Source organism: Leptodactylus fuscus, chromosome 4, assembly GCF_031893055.1.
Source record: "Leptodactylus fuscus isolate aLepFus1 chromosome 4, aLepFus1.hap2, whole genome shotgun sequence".
Taxonomy (NCBI): Eukaryota; Metazoa; Chordata; class Amphibia; order Anura; family Leptodactylidae; genus Leptodactylus; species Leptodactylus fuscus.
The window spans coordinates 68053890-68080806 of record NC_134268.1 but is presented as its reverse complement, the minus strand read 5'-3'; the positions used below and the strand labels follow the sequence as shown (position 1 = coordinate 68080806).

The window sequence follows — 26917 nt, the reverse complement described above, 5'->3', positions numbered from 1 at the left end:
TGATGTTGAGTGACACGTGCTGGTGCAAGGCGGGGACGGCACACCGGGAGAAGTAGTGACGGCTAGGGACGGCATAGCGAGGTGCCGCAGTTGCCATCAGGTCCAGGAAGGCGGGAGTTTCAACAAGCCGGAACGCCAACATCTCCTGGGCCAGCAGTTTAGCGATGTTGGCGTTCAAGGCTTGCGCGTGTGGGTGGTTAGCAGTGTATTTCTGCCGCCGCTCCAATGTCTGAGAGATGGTGGGTTGTTGTAAAGAAACGCCTGATGGTGCCTTTGATGGTGCAGGAGAAGGAGATAAGACAGGACCAGGGGAGGATGAGGTAGAAGTCAACAAAGTGGCGGAGGCAGATGAAGTGGTGTCCTGGCTCGTCCTCTGGAGTGCATCGCCAGCACAGTCAGCAGTGGCAGTGGCAGAGGCAGAGGCAGTGGCAGAGGCAGTGGCAGTGGCGTGAACGGCAGGCGGCCTTTGTCCTGCCGTTGCTGCCTGCCACTGATTCCAGTGCTTGGATTCCAAATGACGGCGCATTGAAGTGGTGGACAGGTTGCTCTTCTCAGAGCCCCTAATCAATTTCGAGAGGCAAATTGTGCAGACAACACTATATCTGTCCTCGGCGCATTCCTTGAAAAAACTCCACACCTTCGAGAAACGTGCCCTCGAGGTGGGAGTTTTTCGGGGCTGGGTACGAACTGGAACATCTTGGGAGATTCCGGGTGTGGCCTGGCTTCGCCTAAGCTGCTGACCTCTGCCTCTGCCTCTAGCTACCCTTTTTGGTGCTGCACCTGCCTCAACATCCACACTACTTTCCCCGCTTGACATCCCCCCTGTCCAGGTCGGGTCAGTGTCCTCATCATCCACCACTTCCTCTTCCAACTCCTGTCTCATCTCCTCCTCCCGCACAATGCGCCGGTCAACTGGATGCCCTGACGGCAACTGCGTCACATCATCGTCGATGAGGGTGGGTTGCTGGTCATCCACCACCAAATCGAACGGAGATGGAGGAGACTCTAGTATTTGAGCATCTGGACACAGATGCTCCTCTGTTAGGTTCGTGGAATCGTGACGTGGAGAGGCAGGTTGAGGGACAATGAAAGGAGCGGAGAACAGCTCTGGGGAGCAGGGACAGTTTGGGTTATTGTTCTGTAAAGCTTCGGAATTTTGGGAGGAAGGAAGACAAGACTGTTGGGTAATAGGAGGAGAGGAGGCAGAGTCTGACTGGCTGCTGGACAATGTGCTGTAAGCGTTCTCTGACAGCCATTGCAAGACCTGTTCCTGGTTCTCGGGCCTACTAAGGTTTGTACCCTGCAGTTTAGTTAATGTGGCAAGCAACCCTGGCACTGTGGAGTGGCGCAATGCTTGCTGCCCCACAGGAGTAGGCACGGGACGCCCTGTGGCTTCACTGCTACCTTGCTCCCCAGAACCATTCCCCCGACCTCGCCCACGGCCTCGTCCACGTCCCTTTCCGGGAGCCTTGCGCATTTTGAATTCCTAGTTAGAAATTGGCACTGTATACCAGTAGTAAAAATTGTGGGTGCACGTAACCCCAATATATTCTTTGAATTCCCAGTCAGACACTGGCACTATATGGCAGTAGCAAGAAATGAGGGTATTTGTATTCCCAATATACTCTTTAAATTCCCAGTCAGACAATGGCACTGTATACCAGTAGTAAAAATTGTGGGTGCACGTAACCCCAATATATTCTTTGAATTCCCAGTCAGAAACTGGCACTATATGGCAGTAGCAGGAAATGAGGGTATTTGTATTCCCAATATACTCTTTGAATTCCCAGTCAGACAATGGCACTGTATACCAGTAGTAAAAATTGTGGGTGCACGTAACCCCAATATATTCTTTGAATTACCAGTCAGAAACTGGCACTATATGGCAGTAGCAAGAAATGAGGGTATTTATAACCCCAATATACTCTTTGAATTCCCAGTCAGACAATGGCACTGTATACCAGTAGTAAAAATTGTGGGTGCACGTAACCCCAATATATTCTTTGAATTACCAGTCAGAAGCTGGCACTATATGGCAGTAGCAAGAAATGAGGGTATTTATAACCCCAATATATTCTTTGAATTCCCAGTCAGACAATGGCACTGTATACCAGTAGTAAAAATTGTGGGTGCACGTAACCCCAATATATTCTTTGAATTACCAGTCAGAAACTGGCACTATATGGCAGTAGCAAGAAATGAGGGTATTTGTATTCCCAATATACTCTTTGAATTCCCAGTCAGACAATGGCACTGTATACCAGTAGTAAAAATTGTGGGTGCACGTAACCCCAATATATTCTTTGAATTACCAGTCAGAAACTGGCACTATATGGCAGTAGCAAGAAATGAGGGTATTTGTATTCCCAATATATTCTTTGAATTCCCAGTCAGACAATGGCACTGTATACCAGTAGTAAAAATTGTGGGTGCACGTAACCCCAATATATTCTTTGAATTACCAGTCAGAAACTGGCACTATATGGCAGTAGCAAGAAATGAGGGTATTTGTATTCCCAATATATTCTTTGAATTCCCAGTCAGACAATGGCACTGTATACCAGTAGTAAAAATTGTGGGTGCACGTAACCCCAATATATTCTTTGAATTCCCAGTCAGACACTGGCACTATATGGCAGTAGCAAGAAATGAGGGTATTTGTATTCCCAATATATTCTTTGAATTCCCAGTCAGACAATGGCACTGTATACCAGTAGTAAAAATTGTGGGTGTATATAGCCCCAATTCTATTGCTAGGGGACTTGCAGGGTATTTCTGGGGTGAAGGTGGGGGGGCACACCGTTGGAACGGGTATCGGGGTATATATCGGGTATACGGGAATACACTGACAGTGTATTCCATTCAGGATCCTGGGAAAGCTGGGTTGCGGCGATTGAGCCCGTCAGTGCCACGTTACACTGACAAGCTTCTCCCTGGAATTTAGCTCTTACAAGAGCTGTTGGTTGTCTTCTCCTTCCTATCCTAGCCTGTCCCTGCCTACCCAGAATCTAAGCCCTAGCTAGCTGGACGGAAACCTCCGTCCTCGGTGAATTGCAAGCTCAGAATGACGCGAACCTGGGCGGCGCTGTTCTTTTAAATTAGAGGTCACATGTATTCGGCAGCCAATGGGTTTTGCCTACTTTTTTCAACGTCACCGGTGTCGTAGTTCCTGTCCCACCTACCCTGCGCTGTTATTGGAGCAAAAAAGGCGCCAGGGAAGGTGGGAGGGGAATCGAGTAATGGCGCACTTTACCACGCGGTGTTCGATTCGATTCGAACATGCCGAACAGCCTAATATCCGATCGAACATGAGTTCGATAGAACACTGTTCGCTCATCTCTACTGCTGCATTTCCATACTTTGGCCTGGCACAGTTCTCACCTCCCATTGTTCTCACCATATTGTTTCCAGATAATATCTATGTGCCACTGGTTCTGGTTTACATGGAGCCACATGCCTCACCCTCACACCCAATGAGAAACATCATTCTATACCCTCGTGCTAATCCTCCCCATAAATCAGGAGACAGTTCTGGCTACACAGGAGAGACCACTTTCATAGAACTGTCCATGGTTTTGAAATAAGATTTTGAACAAGCATGTAGGAGAACAGACATATATATTGTATGGCCAGCATAAAGACACGTTCAGATTGTGGTAGTCCAGTTCTCTATACAGCCTATCAGTGCCATGTACAATTTCATCCAACGGTATTATAAACAGCTCATATGTGATCGCAGCCTTAAGGAGGACCATCATCCACCTGCACCAATTCCAAGTTTCGATAGGCGCTGCTCCACTGGTTTTGGCGCAGTTGGGATTTTTCCTCTAGCCCCCACTGTTTCTGAGCAATCATTGAAGCTAGTTTCAGGCTAATAATGCTATCTGCTGTCAGGGGGGCGGTCCCTGCTGCTCCTCCAGCCTTAAGCCCGCCCACCTGACAGTATATTGTGCTGAAACTAACAGAAATGACTGCTTTAGCACAGTGTGGAGTGGAGGCGCCTACTGAAGGAGGCAAAGAGTTGGTGGAGGTGGTGAAAGGGTCCTCTGTAATATTCCTAAATACAACCATAAATAATTAGCTAATAAATCATATGTATGACAAAAATATGAATATTTGTACTGATTTTGCACGCCTCTATAATTTTAGGCAGTTATAACGTTTCACCTAGCACATCTCTCCGTTCTGGTTGCCACCTGCCTTCCATAAAGCATACTTAATATTCCAGCACATGACTCACTGGAGAAGGAAATATGGCCATTGATCAAATCTGAAAGCGTCAGAATAAACAGCCGGTTTCCAATGTAAGAAGCTTCATCGCCAGTGAACGTACATTCACCATCACACCAGAGTCCTCTTGAAACTTGCTCTTCTACAATGTCTTATGGAAAACACAGTTCATCAGGAGCTACTATGAAGACGTCTTCGGTAACCTTAGGACATATCCTAATTCTGCCTGACCTTGATGGAGTGAAATCATCCGGTGCAATGAGACACTCGAGCATTAGTCTGCTACTGGCTGCCAAATTCTGAGACTCCACAACATTGCCAAAGAACTTCTTAAAACAGATCTGCCAGGATATATGGATATATTAAAACTGGAATGTCCAAGTGATATTTTACAACCTAAAACTAACCAGTCAGTAAATACACGAAGCAGAGCACGCTTATGTACAGAGCAGGATTTCAGGGCCACACTATGAACAGTCTTAGAGAATAACAGGAAGCTTGTGCAGGTATTTTATTACAAAGCATTCCTGACAACTTTTCTAAGCTGCTTCTTGAGACTAGCAAAGTTCTACCCATAGTCTGTATAGAAATACATAAAAGTGACTGTTTGGCACCCCCTCCATGACAACCAACAGATGGGGTACATGCCCAGGTTGCCCCTCCCCAGCTACACCCCTGTTTGAGCACACCCCCCTGACAGACCTGCATGCTACCCCTGGGTTGTGCACTTGATTGCAGGCAATGCAACTTAAGGGTAAGTTCACACAGTGGAAAATGAAGAAGGATTCTTCCTCATTTCCCGCTGCTGTTTTCCAGCTGTAGTCTACCTCTGCAGGGTATCACCATTCAGTCGCACTTTCTGCTGCTGTTCAGACTCAGATAAATGGACTAAATCAGCAGGAAGACTCAAGTCGCAAAATCCGTGTCAGGATTGAGCAGGACGCTGTTATTTTTCAGTGTCCTGCCCCAAACTCTGCCTCTTATTAAAAACAAAAGAAGGCAGAATGTGTTTCTGATTCAGAGACGTAATCTGGCCCAAAATCTGCGCCACATTCCTCTGTATGAACTTACCCTTACAGGTTCCGATTGACGTGCACAGAAGATACTAATATCTGGGAGCCATTTTTCCAGGAGACTCTCAAGCAACTCAGGATAGTTACATACTGTATGTTAAAAAGTGATGCAGTGTAATTTGTCATTCATAACATATAGATCCATAACAGCATATAGGAGATGTGAGAAAATCTAGGCAAATAAGTGAATGGCAGAGAATTAAAGAACTGATTGATAAAACCCCAGTATGTAAGACTTTAGTCTCGCTGTCACTGCGGACCAAGTACAACTCTTCAACTGCTGACAAAAATATTGTCAGGTTTATTAAAGTAATCTGTTAGTTTATCCAGGCTACCCTATCTATAGAAATATAGGTTTATAGGATGGAGAGAAGCTGAGCTCCGTGATATGTAGATTTATATGATGGAGAGAAGCTGAGCTCTGTGATATATAGGTTTATATGATATGATATGATATGATATGATATGATATGATATGATAGAGAGAAGCCGAGCTCTGTGATATATACATTTATCCATACAGGAGACAGTGGGAAACCAGTTTACTTCACCTGTACATAATGGCAGCTCTGCTTGTATCAGTGTGTACAAGGTTGTCACTGTGTGTGGGTGGGATATCAGGTCTCTCCTAGGAGTCCGGTCAGGATTTACTCTGCTTTTCCCTCAGAAAACCTTCTCCAAATCATGTAATCCCATTCAATTTCTCCATCATATAACCCTATATAACACAGAGCTGCTTCTCTCCCTCTATCATATAAACCTAAATATATTACAGAGCTCAGCTTCTCTCCATCATAGAAACCTATATATCACAGAGCTCAGCTTCTCTCCCTCTATCATATAAACCGAATTATCTCAGAGGTCAGCTTCTCTCAATCATATAAACCTATATATAATCGAGCTCAGCTTCTCTCCATCATATAACCCTACATAACACAGAGCTGTTTCTCTATCATATAAACCTATATATCATAGAGCTCAGTGTCTCTCCATCATATAAACCTATATATCACAGAGCTCAGCTTCTCTCCATTATATAAACCTATATATCACAGAGCTTAGCTTCTCTCAGTCTATCATATAAACCTATATATCATAGAGCTCAGTGTCTTTCCATCATATAAACCTAACTATATCACAGAGCTCAGCTACTCTCCTCCTGTCATATCCTGCACTCAATCACCCCAGAAAGAATCACCTTACTGATTCTCTTCCAGTATGTCCCCCATAGTACACCGATCATTTACTTCTCCCAAGGTTCTCCCAAACTTATCTGTAACCGTTCGGCCACTGTGCTTTGAGTTTAGGCTACTTCTAGATATTGTGCTTTCAGGTTATTTCACTCTATTACCACATGGATTGGAATTGGAATTCTGTTTTGGCTACAATGTCACAGTTTAAGGCTACAGGTAACCATGGAAATACTTTTTACTGCATTTGTATAGACAAACATTTGTCCATTCATATGTACACAGCAGCGCACTATCCTCTCCGCTGTCAGACATGCTACACAACGGACTGCTCTATGGGAACAAGACCCAAGCCAAACGCTGCATTTCTCTATAGATGTGAATGGAGGAGCAAACACCCTGTAAATGAGTACTATACAAATACAACACAATATAAAATATAAAGTATTTACAGTATTACATATATTATACATATTTAACCCATTAATAACTAAAGTGTTTCAGTCCAAAAGATCACTTTAATGGACTTAAAATTTTTCTACTTAGGTGCTCAGGATTTTTCATGACATATGGCATGGATGTGTTTTAAATACGGTTATAGGGAAAGATTTTTTTTTTCGTTTTATTAGGATCAAATTGTACAAAAACAACAATATACATTTTAATGTTTAGCTTTTAAAAGGGGCTCTCTGGCCCCCCAGGTTTTTTTGTATATTCGCAACCTATTCACAGCACAGGACTTGCCATCAGTATTTGCTCAGTAGGGGTGCAACACCAGGACCTTGCACGGATCAGCTGATCTGGCTGCTTTTGCTGGAAGGAACTGCAGCCTCCTCTATTGTCTAGCGGTGATATTTGGGGATACTGAAACTCTGCACCTATGACCTGAATAGGAACAAAGCTTCTTCCCTCTCCATCCATCTCTATTGCTTCCGTGCCAAAGGCAGTCAGATCAGGCGATCGGTGCGATATCTGGATGTCAGACCCCCATCGATCAGATCCTGTGGATCTATCCTAAATACAAAAACCCCTGTAAGTCTAGAAAATCTATTTAAATCTGTAAAATGACACTTAAATATTGTTTTAAAACTGGTTCCAAATATTGCTGTGATCATTTCGATATTTAACATGTAGTGCCTTGAACTATACGAAGTATGTGCCAAGGAAACAATGGGGTAAGACTGGTGCATGATAAACAGGGCACTAAATTATGGATATATGTTATAAAAGATATTAAAACTGTACGTTTACTGGATTTACCCAAAGATCGAAGGGAGGTGAAATAAGGACATGATGGTAAATGTGGTAGGAAAATGACTATATTGATCTGTAGCGTGAGCATATTCCATCCGCAGTAACAAGTCGTTATTTCACAATAGGACGCCATCAATGTTACTGGCTTAGACACAAAGGCTCAGCAGCAGGGTATCCCTGATAGGATTTTGTCATCCTAGCAGTTATGGTACAGCCCCAATGCCACTACAATAAGACACATAGCACCCAAGCACACGGCTCAGCAGATCTTATTGCTTATACCAGTCTAGTACAAAAGGTAATTAACTCTAATGAGCTTAAAATAAGAGCGTCTTGTATCTGAAAATACTAGCTGACCTTTACGGGAACAATGGCAGTGACCACAGGTTGTACGCAGATGCTCCTGGCTTCATTCAGATAATGCTACAGATGAGTAGCTGTCAGATGACAGCCTGCAGTTACACCAAATACTAATACAGGGGCCATGAAAGAGTCGTTGCAAACAGACGAAGGCATTGCCCATATTACAAATGTAGTTACAGTATCATGATTCTGGGAAAGGTGAGTGTCACTCAGTGTTCCCACTCTCTACAGTGGGCAGTCAGGAAAGGAAACAGTTAAAAACAACCCTGTGAGGTCAACTAGCCGAATTACAAATACACTCATATGTGGAGGAGTCAACTGAACCTCCTGGGCCCCAGTGCAAAATCTGTAACTGGGCCCCCACTTACCGTGTGCTATCTATAATACAGGGCTCGGTAGCAATTGTCACCTCCACACCTCCTATTGCCATACCTCCCAACTATCCTGGATTAAGAGGGACAGTACCGGACTAAGGACCCTGTCTCGCTGTCCCAATCAGCAGGAATTATGTCCTGGTTTCAACTCATCTATGTCCGGAGGACGCAGATGAGTTGAATACTACGATGAAGCCAGGAGTCATCCGTTCCCTGCTTCACCACTGCCCCAGCGTGCTCCGGCCCCAGGAACTGTAGGCACAATGTGATGATGTCAAACACATCGCAAATGCAGCTCCATGAACACTCTGGGAGCAGAGACAGCTGACAGAGTAGCTGGGGTAACAGAAGAGGTGAGTATCAGTGTTTGTTTTTTTTTGTTTTTTTAAGTTAAATTTAGGGGGCAGATGAAGAGGGACATTAAATTGGGGGAAGAAGCTGGAGAAGGAGAGTACACTGGGGGCAGCTGAAGGGAGGACATTAATGTCTGCTTCTAGTTTCCCCAAGTTTAATGTCCCCCTCTACCTGCCCCCAGTTTAACATCCCCCTCCAGCTACCCCCACAGTTTAATGTTCCCCTATATTTTTCAAAGTTTAAATTGGGGCACCGGGGGAGGTACTTTACATTGTGGGGGCAATCAGAGGGAAACATTATAATGTGGGGACATGTAATACTAGGGTGACTATAGGAGCTTTATACTGTGTGGGGGCACAAAAAGAAATGGCTGGGAATGGGCAGAGCCAAAATAGAAGTGGGTGGAGCTAAATTTACTATGTATGCCACACATTCTGTCACTCCTTCTGTCCCTGAAAGTTGGGAGGTATGTTATTACTACTCCTACTTACTACTACTATGAAGGGTTCGGTATTTTTTATCTATCATTTCCAGAGCGCACGGCTTATGAGGAACACCAGTGTCACCCAATACTGTCTCCACTATAACTTTCACAAGGCTTGTGACACAGCGATCATAGAAACAAATGTCAAAGGATGTACACAGAACTACTCAAGAACTTAGTGGTCAAACATACGGTAGATTTTCAAAAATCTTTATTACACCGATCAAATGTGTTTATTTTTATTTGACTTTTCAGGATGAGCTGATGTTTACTTGGGGACTAACACTGTTCTATTATATGACTTGTGTTCTGCAGTTTTCCCCACTACATGCTGTATATGGGGATTGTTGTTCTCTTTGCACTACTGGGTGAAGATTGGCCGCCATACACTGCACACAATGGGGGGAATTTATCAACATATATAAGCCAGCTTTCTGCTGTAGAGGTGTAAGATATGGCATATCTTTGAAGAAGAGCTGTGCGCCAAAGATGCGCCGCATCCCCCCCTTCTGCACCTCACTCGTAACTTTCTGTAAATGTGGGCAGAACAGGGCAGACCATGTAATATAACACACACCAGTTTCCTGGCATATGTTACACACAAATTTTATGCCAGTTCCTGGCTGGTGTAGACTTCCATTTTGGCACAAAGGCATGCACCTGATTTATTAGGCCTAATTCACACAAGCACAGAATAGTGTATTTTGGTAACGATTTTGACGCAGGAAGCTGCGTCAAAATCGGGACCAAAATACGCCTGCCACGACTGTCAGTCGCAGCTTCCCGCTCCGGAGTAGGCCCAAAATGAATGGGCCTAGTCCGGAGGGTACTGCCGCGAGGCGGACACCTGAAGAAATGGCAGCTCGCTTCTTTTTTCCGTAAGCGGCAACATGCAACTCACGGAAAAAAGATCGCTAGCAGTCTCCATAGACCACCATTATGAGGGGTCGGATTATGACATGGATTCCGCGCCAATTCCCCCCCCCCCCCCCCGTGTTAACGAGCCCTAAAGAAGTCTACCCTGTTAATAATTCAGGCATATCTAGCGCCACTTGTAGCCTTTTTTTTTTTTTTTTTTTTAAGCCTGGCATACAAAATGCTATTCTTAATAATCCTACTTCACTAAGAGAATAATCTGCTCCATAACTGTCAGTGACGAACTGTGCAGGACATATATAGAGAATTCCTGAACCACACTGATGTGAAGCAAGTACTTTGGTTGAAACAAAAAGCATCTATATAGTGGCAGCATTACACTAACGCTACACTCACATCTAAGGTCCATACTTCTGGCATAGTAACAGGACCAAAAGAATGGAAAAAGGTCAAATAACGGACACAAACAGATCCAGAGGGACCACACTGAATATAATGGGGTCCATGAGGTGTCACATTTCATCCCTAAAATAGTTGGGAAATATCTGTCTTGTGGGACATTTTCGTCCAGAATCTGACAGATTTGCACTGGCCAATGGCGCCCAAGCCTGTCTTTCTTCTCTTATCTCCTATACTTTCTGCCCCCGGATACAGCACAATTTTCAGAGTGAAACCCAGTTTATCTAAGGGGAGGGCAAACAGAGAAACTGACTGATAAGAGCAGAAAGAGGCATTTCTCTCAGATATAATACAAAGTTTTTCATTATTCATTTATGCAAAGAATATTGCAACCACAGGGCCTATTTCAGGACTCCAATTTCTCATAAAACCAATTCCAATAAAATATTAAAGACATGTTAACAAAAGCCTTGAAAATTTGTAATGCAGAACACAACTACAGGGTGGCCAGAAATATATACATATAGCACATCTGTGCGACACCACATCACAAAACAGAGGCATATTGTCTTGAAAAGCTAACCATTTCATGTCATCATATCTGGACATGTCTAACCAAAAGGTGAGGAAGAACACATCTGTATGGTCAGCCAGTGCGTTGGTATGGGTTTCTTCCTGGTTCTCTGGAGTCCCCTAAGGGCTAGTTCACACGGGGCAAGAGGGGGCAGATTTTGGTGCGGAATCTACCTCATAATCCGCCCCCCACACAATAGAGGTCTATGTAGCGATCTTATGGGCTAACGATCTAGCGATCTTTTTTCCGCTACAGGTTTGTCCCCGCACGCGGAAAAAAGAAAGTGAGCTGCCTGTTCTTGAGGCGGACATCGCTGCAACATGTCAAGACAATCCCTCCTGACTAGGCCCATTCATTTAGGCCTACTCCGGAGCGGGAAGCTGCGACTGTCGGAAGCTGCAATAGTCACGGCAGGCGCATTTTGGTCCCGATTCTGACGCGCTTCCCGCGTCAAAGTCAGGACCAAAATACGTGGTTACTAGCCCCGTGTGAACCAGCTCTAAAGCCTGTCTGCACTGAGATTTTTTTCCGCAAAGTGGGCATGGGATTCGTATGAATCCCATCCACTTTGCAAGTACTGTAAAATGTTCCCGCGGCATTTCCGGCCCGTGGGGCTCTGACCTAAAGGTCCAAAAATATACTTATAGTTCATGTCTTTCTATGACTGTGGCTCTGGTGTAAGCCAGAGATAGGGAAGATTGTGAGCTCTGCTGTGGACACGAAGCGATGATAAACTCTGTACAGAGCTGCGGGCTATATAGGTGCTAGATAAGAAATACAAAGTAAATATGAGACAAAAGTACACACTTGAAAGTAACACACTGATGCTGCTACTACAGCAATTTATTAAGGAGGCTTAAGAAAGTGTTCAGGTAATGAGGTTTACAGAACTTTATCACCTTTAATCAATAGCAAACCACGCTGTTACTCATAGATCCTTCCAAGCAATGACACAGGAGCTGTGCTGAAGCCACTTAAAGACATTAAGATGTCTTTAAAGCCAGGAGTTAGCTAGAGAACACACCTATTTCAGGAGTGCACTTCTCATGGTGTTATATGTGTATACTGGTCAGCGGTGTTGAAGGACACACCTATACTTGGCAGTGAGTACACTTATATGAAAAAGGTCATATTTACCAGCTCACAATCCAAACCATATAAAACTGTATCATCCATGCTTTTGCAGCCATCCTTACATAAGGTGTGACAACAAACCTTTGTATACTGTTACAGTTCATATACTTTGTAAAGTTCTTGATGCTCAACCTTTGCGTTCCGACTCTTTAAAGGAGCAGTGCATTATATCATGATATTTTGTGGCTTTTCATCATAATAATCTTCTATGCTGAGAGGTTACACATGGTATACGGCAGTACAGAATACGGTACACCTCTCCCTATGGAGGACTATTCATAGGACCCTCATATTCTCAGGAATACTGGTAAAGCCCACAAGCCCAGAGATTTTTTTTTGGCTCAAAAGAAGCTGACAAATTCATACAGAGCGACTTGTGAATTATTTATAGGACAAATGTTACAGAAATCAATACAGGAGTTAAAAGTCTATTTCCCTAAAAGCTACAACTCCTGCACCTGCTCCTCTAAGCACAGATAAAGCAAGCGCTGCAATATCTGTCCTAAGAGCCAGCTGAAAAAGCCACACAGAAAGATGCCATAAAAATGTCACCAATGACCATGCAGGTGCACACGCCAGTATATCTGCACGCACATCCACTTATGTAGAAACATTATATTTAGGCTTTATCAAAAATGGATTGTTTTCTTCTCTTTTTTTTTTTTGTGTTAAAGAAACTATTGCAGGGAATGCTTCACTTTATTATTTACCAGGCACAAGTATGTAATATGGTAGTGGGTGTGCCTAGTATTACTGGAGTGCCTCTAGTCAGCTGATTGGTGGGGGTGCTGGGAGTTGAACCCCTACTGATCTGATATTTATGGGCTTTTTTAGGGACAAGCCATCAATATTGTCATCTTAAAGTCTGAAGGCTGAGGCCCCACATTGAGGTAATGCAGCGTTTTTTGTTGCAGATTTTGCAGCAGTTTTTTGAGTCAAAGTCATGAGTGGATTGAACAGTAGGGAAATGCTTAAGAGCTTCCTTTATATTTTTTTTCCCATTTATTTTCAAACTACTCCTAAAAAACGTAACAAAATCTACTATATAAAATGGTGCGTTTCCGAAACGTGGGGCACAGCCAAGAGATTTCTGTTACTGGAACATGCAAAGCAAGCTCCATATGAATGAATGGATGTATGCTTGGGTATGGTTTACAGCCAGGACACGTTAATGTCAAGGCTTCACAATAGTCATAGTCCATGAAAATGACCTCACGTTTGCCATCAGATCTCAGCAGAGCATTACAATAAGCACAACAATATTCACCTGCACTTTCATTTAAGTTCTTCCGGTCGGTTGGTTTAGTGCCCTACAACCTAATATCAGGTTCAGAGGATTAAGCTCCTGGGCTCCGATGCAAAATGTGTAAGGTTAGGGGCCCACATAACCCTGTGTTTTACAGTAAGTGCAAAATGGATGGGATTCTAGCTAATCCTATCCACGCATTGCAGAAAAATATCTGCAGAGTTAAAGCTGCGTTTGCAAAAACTCTCATTTTCCGCATAGGTATAAGAGGGGCTTAAAGTCAATAGAAGAAAAATGTGCGAAATCGCAAAGAAAAACATTACAGAAAAAAACATGATGAGTTTCCGACACATTTTTTTCCGCAGCATTTTGATAGGTGGGGCTTTACACATAATGCACTCACCATTTTCTATCTATAAGGCCTGCTGCATAGGTTTGGTCCCTAAAATATAGGCTTCATATAATCCTGTATTTACTGGATTAAACTGGGACCCCGAATCCCATTTTCCTTGAACACTATGACACTAGTAGTCCCTGCTATCTCACGGCACGGTTGTGCTTTACCGAAAAATTTTTACATTATGGAATAGTAAAGCTATGCAGAAGCAGGGACTCCTTGTATCATAGGAGACTTTGATGCTAGGGGCCAGGTCCTGGTCCAGTCTGGAAAATACAACTGAGATCTGGTCCATATCTCACAGACCAAAGCTGTCCATGGGAAGCTGGCCTAACACTTATGTCTTCCTATGTTGCATGGAGTCCTTTGAGCTCTAGGGCTCAGTAGCGATTGACACCTCATATGTCCCTGGACAGGTTTGATGCCAAAATGTTCAGTGGCGACATATAAGCAAAAATGTTTCATCCCTAAAAATCTGTGTGTTGGTTTAATGCCCACTGTATACTTGGTCTCAGACATAGAATAGTCATCACAGATAAGAAGATTATCCCTCCAACTACTGAATCATGGTTAGATCATTGCATCACCAGACATCGGTCCGACCACACACACACACACACACACACCATGTTACCAAAAATCTTTCCAATTTGCAATGAAAATGCATCAAACAAGTATAAGAAACAATAATATAACAATACAATGAAGCATAAAGGGAAGATTTGGAGGACAAGATTATTAGCTCTGTGCTATCTGTGTAGTGTGACGGTGTGTAACAGAGGGGCGTTGATATTTTTACCAATGACTATTTTTAACAATACAGAACAGACACATAAGTAGAATTGTTAGATTTATAGCAACAGCCTAATAATCACATCCACACAGTGCAATGTGTCAGACTAGAAAATCTGCCATAAAACACGTCTAATCACCCATTATAAATATAGTGCTATAATACACACAAGAGGCAGAGAATAGGCTTTATAAATAGGCCCATTCTCCTTCTCCCCACACATCCCTCCCCCCGCTCTTCAGTAACTTATTCAGTCATTTATGCCTTATTAGTGAAATGTCAACCCACATTCATGCGACACATGCTGCTAGCAACATTAAAATATTATCAGCGGGCGACTAGAAGCTTATACACAAGCCCCCCCATTCACCTCCCCGACAGACAAGCGCTAAAGCCAGCAACAAGGCTATTTTTATTACCAAAGTAATACATACACACTGCGCTATGTATACATGCAGTATATACACTATAAACTCAGGATAAAACCGACAGACTGTGATTCTTCATGCAGGGCGTATGGGACCCTATACTAGGAGATCAGATACAATTCCTGTATAGTCCCAACAGGCCCTAAACTAGAAGTATCGGGTTCCTTCATTGGGATACACTGCATAAGTGATGGACCCTAGTCCTGAAGATAATGGGACAGTTTACCTTTAAGGGTTTGCCCCATGAAGAATACGGCATACAGCTAAATCTAACCCAGAATTATAAACACTTGGTATTTACACTTAATTTACGAATACTTAGTATAGCGCCACCTGCTGTTTCTAGGAATAACCTTCACTGCATCCACTTCTTTGGTAAGCCTCTTCATGGTGGACATGCATGCTCAGTCTTCGGTCTCTGCTGCGGAGGCATTCCTGCTGAGTCGGCTCCTTCTGAGGCTGCAACACCTTCCCAGATTGTCATACCAGATACTAAAGAAGTCCATAGCAGTAAGGCTGTCTCACTATCACATACTCAGCATCTACAGACAGAGAAGACGCTGCATCTTCAGAGGAGCCGGGAGTTCTCCAGCATGACCAGCAGATAGAGGGAAGCAAGATTGAGCATGTGTGTCCATGATGGCACATTTACTGAGGTGGACACTGTAAAGCCTGTTTCATAGAAGCAGCAGGTGGCACATTATTGTATCATATGTAACATAAAATGTTCAGAATTATGGGCTGCATTTAATTGTAAACCAGGACTGTGGAGTTGCAGTTGGGGACAATTTTGGATGGTACTAAGTTACCAACTCTGACTACAAAAGGAAATTGAATGAGGTTATTGATATTGTATAACCAGATACATAGATTTTTTGCATATTGGGTGTTCTTTTCTTAGGAATTTGGTCATTAGTTTTATGTCTGAATTAGCGGAGCGTTAATGCTCCACAGCTTATCCCATATATTGCCCTGCAGCAGTCATCCATCTATAACAAGTGGTTTTCTGTTCTGCCACAGGTGGAGGGGTGCTACGCAGGCAGGGACACATTAACCATAGGGCAAACAGTGCATTTACACCATGCAAGAGCGCTATCCCACTGCTCTGGGCAGAGTCTGGGCCAGCCTTATCCAAACTCATCCGAGTCCCCCGGGGAGGTACATACCCCATAAAATCCATTCACACAGGATTGCCATGGTGAAACACCCTTTTACCACCATGTATTAGGATATTTTACTGCCATAAAAACCCTTGTATGAACAAGTATTCAGCTACGTGATGGTGTGCTGTAACACAACAGTCTCTCAAATACCCATTGACCTTAGCCATACTATTTACACCTGGACAAAGGTGAACAAAATATGTGGACTTCCAATAGAAGAATCGATAGAGTCAGCAGGTTGTTCTAGTGGCAGGACTAGGTGTATTAGTGGCCTGTCTCCATGTCTTGCACTTGGAAATGCTCAACTCAATAATACATGTCCAGAAATGGCTAGTTACCTTGGAAGTCCGACTAGCCTGCTGCACTAGATAAGCAAATGTGAAGCCCATCATGGTGGCTCCAGATAGATGCCATAGATCCTGGATCTGGACTCTGCTCATTATATTAATACAGTGTGGAGGGGATATTATACAATTGAGATATATGTATGAGCCACAATAAATATATGTCATTATATAGAATCAGAGAGAATTTACAATATCAGACACACAAAGTCGAGGAACTGGTTCTACAGCTTTGAGCGTCAGCACAATGAACATTGAAAAAGAGAATGGAGGCCAAACTATGGTCTAAGTAAGGCAGGGCGGACACCAGGGGCCGGGTAGTCAATGCACAAATAGTGCCCACTAGTTTAAGGCGTCACATCTAATGGATTAGTCTTCTAAGCGCTGTAATGTTATAACATGTTGGCTGTGTAGGGATGAAAGGAGCAAATAGAGAAACCATTTTAAGACAATCACCTAAAACTCCATTGAAATGAGGTCCTGTAAGGGAGTGGTCTCTTTATAGTTTTTTAAGATGGACAGTACATATAATATATACTGAAACTAAAATTCGTCACAGAAAATCTGGTCTGCACCATGGAGTGGTCTTCTAAACAGGTGTCACTTTGTTCTAAGGTTTGGGATTGTCGCCACCCCCTCCCTTACACATACTGGACACTGATGGCCTTCCCTTACCCCCTTCGGTCAGGGCTACACTGACAATTTCCGTAACGCTGCTGACTGACAGCTACAGATTACAAGCTTGTAAACACCTCAATGCATTCATTTGGGCTGAAACTGTAGCTTAACAGTTAAAATCAATTAGCCCAGGCCTCAGAAGTGATTGACCATCTAATAGCTATTCCTACCAATCTCGCCATACACCTGCATGCTCAAATGTGCATATGTTCCCAATGGGAAGAGAAGAGTAACCCACTGTCATAGTGCTGGAGGCAACTTATCTTCTCTGAGACCATAAGAGGCTCTGAAACTGAGCACATCCAATCCTTACTTTCCGTGAAGAGACAGGAGGCCTCTATACATATATCATAGTTGGGCCTCTGTTTCCAGTGCTGGCAGCCCCGTTCTTCTGTTTACAGGTCCCTCGCTTTACGGCAAGAAGTACACAATCTTCAATAAGAAGGGTGTTTGTAAGATTCCCAAAAAAAACAGACCAATGGATGAGAAAGAACTGCGCTTGCTCCAGATCCGTAAATTCAACACGTTCTTTATTATGGTTCTTAAGAACCATAATAAAGAACGTGTTGAATTTACGGATCTGGAGCAAGCGCAGTTCTTTCTCATCCATTGGTCTGTTTTTTCGTGTTCACTTCACCTCTTGGAGGTATTGGATGTTGCTACTGCTGCTAAAAAGCTCCTACGTACAAGATACCTGTTCTCCATTGAGAATTGAATCCTGGTGGTTTGCTCGGTGAATTTCCTTTATTCTAAGATTCCCCAAGGAACAGCTAAGGGTGCTAAGAACCTGGAGGAATCCATGTAAGGCAATTTCTCCTCCTCTGACTGGCACCTCGGTAAAGGCGAGATCCTCTTACTCAGTAACTACTCTATGGGAAATGAGCAGAATAGATTACATAACAGAGCTTCACGCTATCCGTTCTGTTTGCAAAATCTGACTCTGATGGATCACAGGACAGACTGATCAAAATGAGAGTTAGCAGGAGATTCATTCAGGCTTGTGTGATATGTGACACGAGGCCTCCGACATGACAAGTGAGACTGCAGCCCACGTCATATACTGACAACATAAATCATACAAAGCCAGCAGTCAGCATGAGACCGCATGCAGGAAGCAGAAGCACAAGAAGGCGCATACAATGAGACGACCTGATCGCAGCCAGCAGCCATGTGGGCCACAACAATGCCGCCTGTACACAGCACATCATACTTACAGGGGGCTATTTTATTCTAAAATATGGTTTATACAAGGAAATCTACATGAGGACATAATATGATAACTATAAAGTATTACAAGAAACCCTATCAGCTCACCATTCACTAGAAACCTGTATATCCTTTTCAGTACCCCTGCCCAGCACAAATAATAGTCAAAATTTTACAATCCCAAAATCTTTTTCACAAACAAAAATGGATAAAATAAAAATATTAATGCTCCCCTTATTAATCTCCTGCCACTTCCATTCTCTTCTCTAGTCCCCTGCTAGTCACCATTTCCCAGCCTGCAGTGATGTCATAGTACCATATCATGTAGTCATTTACTGGTTGTAGTGGTCACCACATGTCACTGAGGTCACCACTGCGGCCCGAGCCTGGTACACGTTGTGCAGATCAACTGCTTGTAACAAAAAAAATATATATATTGAAGATGGATAATACCTTTAAGTGTTTGTCCACTTAAGAGAAATTATTATACAATGTACAGTATGCCTCCTGCTGTTAATATGCAAATGAGAACTTTGGGGCAACGAGGGCGTTACTTTGCTGGGTGCTGGTGACACACTCCCTTGAATACTTTAAAGGGATCCTATCACTCACACAATTTTTTTCTAGGTACCACGCCGGAATAGCCTTAAGAAAGGCTATTTTTCTCCTACCTTTTCTTGTCTTCTCTGCACTGCCATTCGCCTATAATCCCGGTTTTTACTGTGCAAGCAGCCATTTTCTCGTGGCCTGTGAGCATGCGCAGTCTGCTCTGCCCAAGGCCTAGAAGTTACAAGCCACCGCCGGAAGAAGAGGATGAAGATGACGCTGCTGACGAAGATGGAGGCGGCGCTGGAGAGAGTTCTCTTGCAGCATTGGGGACGCCCCCAGTGCTGCAAGAGAGCTAATTTGCATACCGAGAAAAAAACAGGATTGTAGGTGAACAGCGGTGCGGAGAAGACGATGAAAGGTAGGAGAAGAATAGCCTTTCTTAAGGCTATTCCGACGTGGTACCTAGAAAAAAGTGTGTGTGAGTGATAGGATCCCTTTAATAATGGCAGGTGCTCCAATACTTAATATTGAAAGAGATAAAACAGCACAGTCCTTTCCTACAGTCGCTGTCATTTCAATCTAATGATCCATGGGGGGGGGGGGGGTCAACAGTCAGGGTCACGCTGGTCCGACATCGATCACATGTCCTAACAATACGCCATCAATATCTCTTAGGCAAGTGAATAGGAAACAAGTTCCTAGAGGCAAAAAAAATCCTCTGGGAATAACAAGAACTAACAAGCACACAGAATATATTACATAGGTCCCCGGCACCTGGTGCAGTACATTATAAATTGCTTATTGCTATTGATTTCTGCCATAATGTTTATAAATGAATATGTGGTACAGAGGTAAAGGCTCCAGAACAATGCACTGAAGCCTTTGTTAGCACGTGCCATGAAGCCCTATGACAGATCTGTTTTCAAGCAGATCCCGGCAAAACTTAGTGGGCCATAGAATATACTATGGTTGCCTTCAAAAATACTGTAAACCCTGATGGAAGGCCATAGTGCAACTGTGAATAGAGCAAGGCCTGGTATACTATATACACTCACCGGCCACTTTATTAGGTACAACATGCTAGTAACGGGTTGGACCCCCTTTTGCCTTCAGAACTGCCTCAATTCTTCGTGGCATAGATACAACAAGGTGCTGGAAGCATTCTTCAGAGATTTTGGTCCATATTGACATGATGGCATCACACAGTTGCCGCAGATTTGTCGGCTGCACATCCATGATGCGAATCTCCCGTTCCACCACATCCCAAAGATGCTCTATTGGATTGAGATCTGGTGACTGTGGAGGCCATTGGAGTACAGTGAACTCATTGTCATGTTCAAGAAACCAGTCTGAGATGATTCCAGCTTTATGACATGGCGCATTATCCTGCTGAAAGTAGCCATCAGATGTTGGGTACATTGTGGTCATAAAGGGATGGACATGGTCAGCAACAATACTCAGGTAGGCTTTGGCGTTGCAACGATGCTCAATTGGTACCAAGGGGCCCAAAGAGTGCCAAGAAAATATTCCCCACACCATGACACCACCACCACCAGCCTGAACCGTTGATACAAGGCAGGATGGATCCATGCTTTCATGTTGTTGACGCCAAATTCTGACCCTACCATCCGAATGTCACAGCAGAAATCGAGACTCATCAGACCAGGCAACGTTTATCCAATCTTCAATTGTCCAATTTCGATGAGCTTGTGCAAATTGTAGCCTCAGTTTCCTGTTCTTAGCTGAAAGGAGTGGCACCCGGTGTGGTCTTCTGCTGCTGTAGCCCATCTGCCTCAAAGTTCGACGTACTGTGCGTTCAGAGATGCTCTTCTGGCTACCTTGGTTGTAACGGGTGGCTATTTGAGTCACTGTTGCCTTTCTATCAGCTCGAACCAGTCTGGCCATTCTCCTCTGACCTCTGGCATCAACAACGCATTTCCGCCCACAGAACTGCCGCTCACTGGATGTTTTTTCTTTTTCGGACCATTCTCTGTAAACCCTAGAGATGGTTGTGCGTGAAAATCCCAGTAGATCAGCAGTTTCTGAAATACTCAGACCAGCCCTTCTGGCACCAACAACCATGCCACGTTCAAAGGCACTCAAATCACCTTTCTTCCCCATACTGATGCTCGGTTTGAACTGCAGGAGATTGTCTTGACCATGTCTACATGCCTAAATGCACTGAGTTGCCACCATGTGATTGGCTGATTAGAAATTAAGTGTTAACGAGCAGTTGGACAGGTGTACCTAATAAAGTGGCCGGTGAGTGTATGTATGAAGGGGCAGATGCATCAATATATGTGGACCAGACTGGGTGACCCCTTGTCTTCTGAAGGTCACAAGAACAAAAAGAGTAGGGATATTTCCCATATACCTGCAAGAGATTTTAGGAAACATTTCAAGACCCATTCCAGTAACTAGCGAGTCATTTTTTTTCTTGCAATTTTTGTGTACCGACCTTTTAACTGCTGGTCTTATTCTTTGCACAGTCATTTCTTATTTCACAATCTACTAATTTTCACATCTAAACTAAACTTCCCTACTTCTCTCCCCCGCCCACCACCACGTACTCCATCCACATTGAATAAAAATGAAAGTCGTTTTTGACACTGATCACCAGAAAAAGACTCTTTAAGGCTGAGGCCCCATGTGGGGCGAAAAATTCTGCAGAAAAGACAGCAACAAAAACATTTCATTTTATTCCACAGAGTATTTTTTTTTTTTTTTTGCAGAAAGTCTACAGTTTTCCTCTGCGGACTTTCTGCTTCTATTATACCGATACGGTAGGTATATTTGATAGGCTGTGTTTGCTTGCAGTTTTGCTGCGGATTTTTTTCTGCAATGTGCGGATGGGACTAGCCAGAATCCCATCCACTTTGCAGGTACAGGAATACGCGGAGTGGGGCCATGGTCTAAAGGGGCTCTCCACGATTATTTAAAGGGATCCTATCATTAAGACGACATTTTTTCTAAATACCATGTCGGAATAGCCTTAAGAAAGGCTATTCGTCTCCTACCGCCGTTCGCCTACAATCCCGGTTCTTATCGGTATGTAAATTAGCTCTCTCGCAGCACTGGGGGCGGGCCCCAGCACTCAGACAGCACTGGGGGCAGCCCCAATGCTGCAAGAGAATTTTCTCCAATGCCGCCTCCATCTTCGTCAGGAACGGTCTCTTCATTCTCTTCTTCCGGCGGTGTCTTCTTACTTCTAGGCCTTGGGCAGAGCAGACTGTGCATGCCAACAGGCCCCGAGAAAATGGCCTCTTACAATACTATGCAAGTGGCAAATTTGTCGTGGGCAGAGCAGTCTGCTCTGCCCAAGGCTGGAGGCCTTAGAAGTTACAAGCAACCACTGAAGATGACGCTGCTGAAGAAGAGGAGGCGGCGCTGGAGAGAGTTCTCTCGCAGCACTGGGGACGCCCCCAGTGCTGTCTGAGCGCTGGGGCCCGCCCCCAGTGCTGCGAGAGAGCTAATTTACATACCGACAAGAACCGGGATTGTAGGCGAAGGGTAGGAAAGGTAGGAGAAGAATAGCCTTTCTTAAGGCTATTCCAATGTGGTACTTAGAAAAAAAATGTCTGAATGATAGGATCCCTTTAAAAAGCATAAATTAGGAAATGCTATAAAATAGCTGATACAACGTAATACCATTGCTGATCCATGCCCTGGGGTTCCCATTGGCCTTTGTTAGCTGTCCTGCAGTGATGACATGCCAACTATCTGCACATGATGTCTACTATAGAGGAGGGGAATCTCCTAGCGAGTATATGTTATTCAGATATTTTAGGACTTCTCTACATTTATTTAGTTTTTGACCAAAAACTGACTATACACATTAGATTAATGTTGGCACTTACAGATTTTGGTGGAATGATCTGATGATCTAATATGTATGACTACCCTCCTCTGACATCTGCTGGGTTTCAAAATGCCTGAAATTTCCTTTGCCTATTGAAAGAGGTAACTATTTAAAAATTTTTTATGGCCTATTGTTAGGATAGGCCATATATATCTGACAGGCAGCCCCCCACATCAGTCAGCTGTTCAGCCCCATCCGCTACCTGTACTGTACAGTATACAGAGCCGGAACCAGGTAGCTCAGAACACTGTATAGTGAAAAGGCTGCACTACTGCAGCTCATCATCCACTGACGTCAGCCATTCACCAATTCATTCATTAATAGACCATAGAAAAAAAGAAATCCAGACAACCCCATTAATGTGTATGGTGGGATTAAAAAGGCTGCATTCAATCAACCCCCCAATTATATTACTATTAGAAGTGCTGTCCATATAGAATAACACAGACCCAATACAAAAAATGTTCTTCCCGTGTGAAATCACAATGTCAGGGATATGCTTAGCAAACTTCCACTTTGAGGATAACCATAGTTCCCTGTTTCAGTGTTGTTTTGTTTCCCATGTAGCTGACCCCCTGACAGACACTCCATGTAATAATGGCAGCATGGAGGATACGTGGTAAGCAGGTGATACGAGATGATAGGTGACATTGAGACAGTGGGTCTGGGGAAATGGAGATACTGGTCGGACTGCCTCTGCACCCAGAGGTCATCTGCCAATACTGGGCAGTTAAATAATATTTTTATTATATATGGTTACATAGACTGGTTGAGATGCTATATACTATACATGCATATGTAGCATAGTGAATGTACTGAACACTGTGCACATAGGGGTTTACTCGGGCTCAGGGGCCTACCAAGGGGTTCACTGACTCCCCTGTGGACCAGTCCAAACCCAAGCACAGAAATTCAGAATTGCTAGAGGCCAGTGTTTGCAGTCTAATTCCTACACGAGGCAGCCATGACTAAGGGTATGTGGACTTTTCAGACAAGTCATAGAGAATGGGCATTACAATCCAAGTGATCAAACATTTCACATAGAATTAGATAAGTGACCCGATCCTATCCAGCTGGCGCAGCAGACAGGTGTTGCTTGACTCACAGTGTATCTATGTTATTCACTGGCTCATTGAGCACTCAAGACCCGAAGTAACTACTGTGCTGTTCACACTAATAATACTCATTGCCGCAACTTTTGTAAGCCCTTAAATTGTCATACAGGATCCTGATGTAGTGACAACAGCACAAAGGCAACGGCAAGCGACGGAGCCTGTGATTACAAGATCTCTTTACGAGAGACTCATATAGACACAACCATATATTATTCTGACATCTGGGGCACAGTCCAAAATTACACAGGCCTCCTGACTGGCACAGCGATAAACCAGGCCATAGTAAATACTGGCATAGAGATCACACAGTCATTAGCACTGAGGTTCCCAATATTGTGGCAGTCTCATCTAATTGGAAAGTCTAATTTAGCCATGTGTTGTGGATACCAAGGTCTCTGTATGAGAAAATTCACATGCGGCAGATCCATTGTAGAAATTTCAGTGATTGAAAAGCTTTTTAGGCTGAAACACCACATTGTGGGTGCGTTTTCTTTGTTTTTTTTAGGGGGGGGGGGGGGGGTTGAGTCAAAGCCAGGAGTGAATTGAGCAGATGATAGAAGTATAAGAACTTCTTATAAATATCCCATTCATTTTTTAGCCACTCTTGGCTTTGGCTCAAAAAACTGCAGCAAAACCTGCAACAAAAGAAGTTGTATTTCCGCAAAGTGAGGCCTCAGCCTTAAGCTGAAGTCCAACGTCACGAAAACACTGCGTTTTACAGTACCTACAAAATGAAGGGGATTCTGAGTAATCCCATCCACACATTGCAGGAAAAAAATCCACAGCGGAAAAGTGTTTTCAGGGAAACATAGGCGTTCTCCATATAAGTATAACAGGGGCAGAAAGTCTGCGAAAATGCAATGAAAAAGACTGCAGGAAAAAAAATGCAATGTATCTTGCTATGTGGGGCCTTAACCTAATACAACTGCAGACTATACACAGATCTGTGCAGATCCCATTCAGGTGAATTTGACAGGCACCAAAAATTTCAGCCACAAATCTATGGTAGGAAAACCACCAAACCACCGACTCCAACTCTGCTATTTTTTCCATAGCCCTTCAACTCCTTTATGAATGGTTACCCATGAGGCATATACTCCTCTAATACCCCCCCCCCCAAAAAAAAAACAAACTATACATCTAATAAATTATACAATCATTAATCCTTTTATTTTGACGATAGAGTCGGTAACGTTTCTTTAACTCTGACTCCAACACCCAAAACTGGCCGTAACTCAGGCTCCATAGCCCTGTGCTTGACATAGTGATGTTCTATGTTCAAAATATGAATCAACTCCATCAGCCGCCCCCATCCTGTGCACACGAATGAGTCTCCAGCAATTCTGTTCCAGGCAGATTTTTAAAGCGGAAAAGAATCCACCGTAAAAATAAGTAGCGCAAAACTCGTTTTGGGCATAAACCGTGAGGATTAGCCCTAAATAACAATGCAGTTAGTCCGTCTGCAGATAGCCTACAGCACATCCATGGCAGGGATCTTTAATGGAAGGTTTAATACCCAGAAAGAGATCCTGATCAGCACTGGAATCAGCCAAGGATCTCATTATCAGTGTCTGCAGAAGTGACTCCAATCTCTCAGTGATCTTTACTGTCACAGTGCAGTCTACATATCTGACTGTCATAGTGATATCTCAGGATGCTGAAATAGAGCGGACAGAGAGGACAACCAAGGACTCTACGCACAATAGTGACCACACAATGATCCTGAGTGTTGTAGTAGAAGTCAGAGATCTAGAGTGGCACAGGGATCACCAAGGACTGCCACACTGCTGTTACCAGGTGACAATCTAGTTGATTATCATAGTAATGTCACAAAATTCCTGACTAGCATGGCGATCTTTCAGACTGCTAAATGTAGTTGACATGGACCCCAAATGCCACAGCGATCATGCCAGGAACCCAGTGCTATAGCGGAGTGCCCCAGTGATCCCATGTCCCAGGATGTACAGGGATCCTGCATATTACAGGGATCTCACTTAGATCCTGAGGGCCACAGTGATTGTGCAGAGTCTGTGAGGGTCGCAGGGGCCCCATACTGATCCTGAGGGCCACACTGATCATGCAGATACTCAGGCCATAGTGATCCTAGGTGCAGCAATGCCCACAGAGGACCCTGGGTACCACCGGCACCTGCATGTTACAGTGTAAGCACATGATGGGACCTGCCATGGGTGACAGGTGATCGTGCACTCGCCCTGCCAGGCTGAGAGCCGTAGCCATTGGCACAGCACAGATTACAGCCTCACACCTCCATCATGACGGCACAGCCGCGTCCTCACCTGTATTTCCTGAACAGCTGATCCGATTCTCTGAAGCCGTTATTGAGCAGCATGTTGATGCCCACCAGGGCCAGCTCCGCATCATCCATGGGGTCCAAGTGATCTGCCTCCCCCTGCCCTGAGCTCTGCTGCTCGGCCATTGTGTGCCAGTCTGTGCCCGGGAGCTGCTGCTGCGGCGGCGGCTCTTGTCAGTCAGGACACCAGTGTGACACCCTGCCCGCCTGCCTGCCGCTGTGTGCGACTACTCGTGTACTGAGGGGGAGGGGCAGGAAGAGGAGGCCCCAGCTGCGGCTGCTCCAGGCTTTGTGATGATGGGAGTAGTAATGATGGTGATGATGATGTCTGTCCTCATCCCTGGGTGCTGCCCTCATGACTAGGGAGGGACAAGCCCTGCTATAGGCTGTAATAAGCAGCATTTACTGAGCACCTGCATGTGGAGGAGCCTCTACCACAGGACATGGCACCACAGCCCTGGCACTGTATTCTCAAGAAACCCACCATGCACTCAGCTGCCCAAAGTCTCCATTGTCCCAGGAT

General features: G+C 44.2%; 1 protein-coding gene across 3 annotated transcripts in view; it reads right to left on the bottom strand.

Annotated features, from left to right (window-relative positions):
* The window catches only part of TTC39C (tetratricopeptide repeat domain 39C), a 101394-nt gene extending 74765 nt beyond the window's left edge, over window positions 1–26629 (bottom strand). For all 3 annotated transcript variants that reach the window (XR_012715446.1, XR_012715447.1, XM_075270602.1), the window contains exon 1: window positions 26381–26629. Coding sequence is in view for 1 of the 3 variants with exons in the window: in XM_075270602.1 (XP_075126703.1) it covers window positions 26381–26520 (140 nt within the window). In the remaining 2 variants the exon portion in view is untranslated. The remainder of the gene's footprint in view (window positions 1–26380) is intronic.
* Between the last annotated feature and the right edge of the window lie 288 nt (window positions 26630–26917).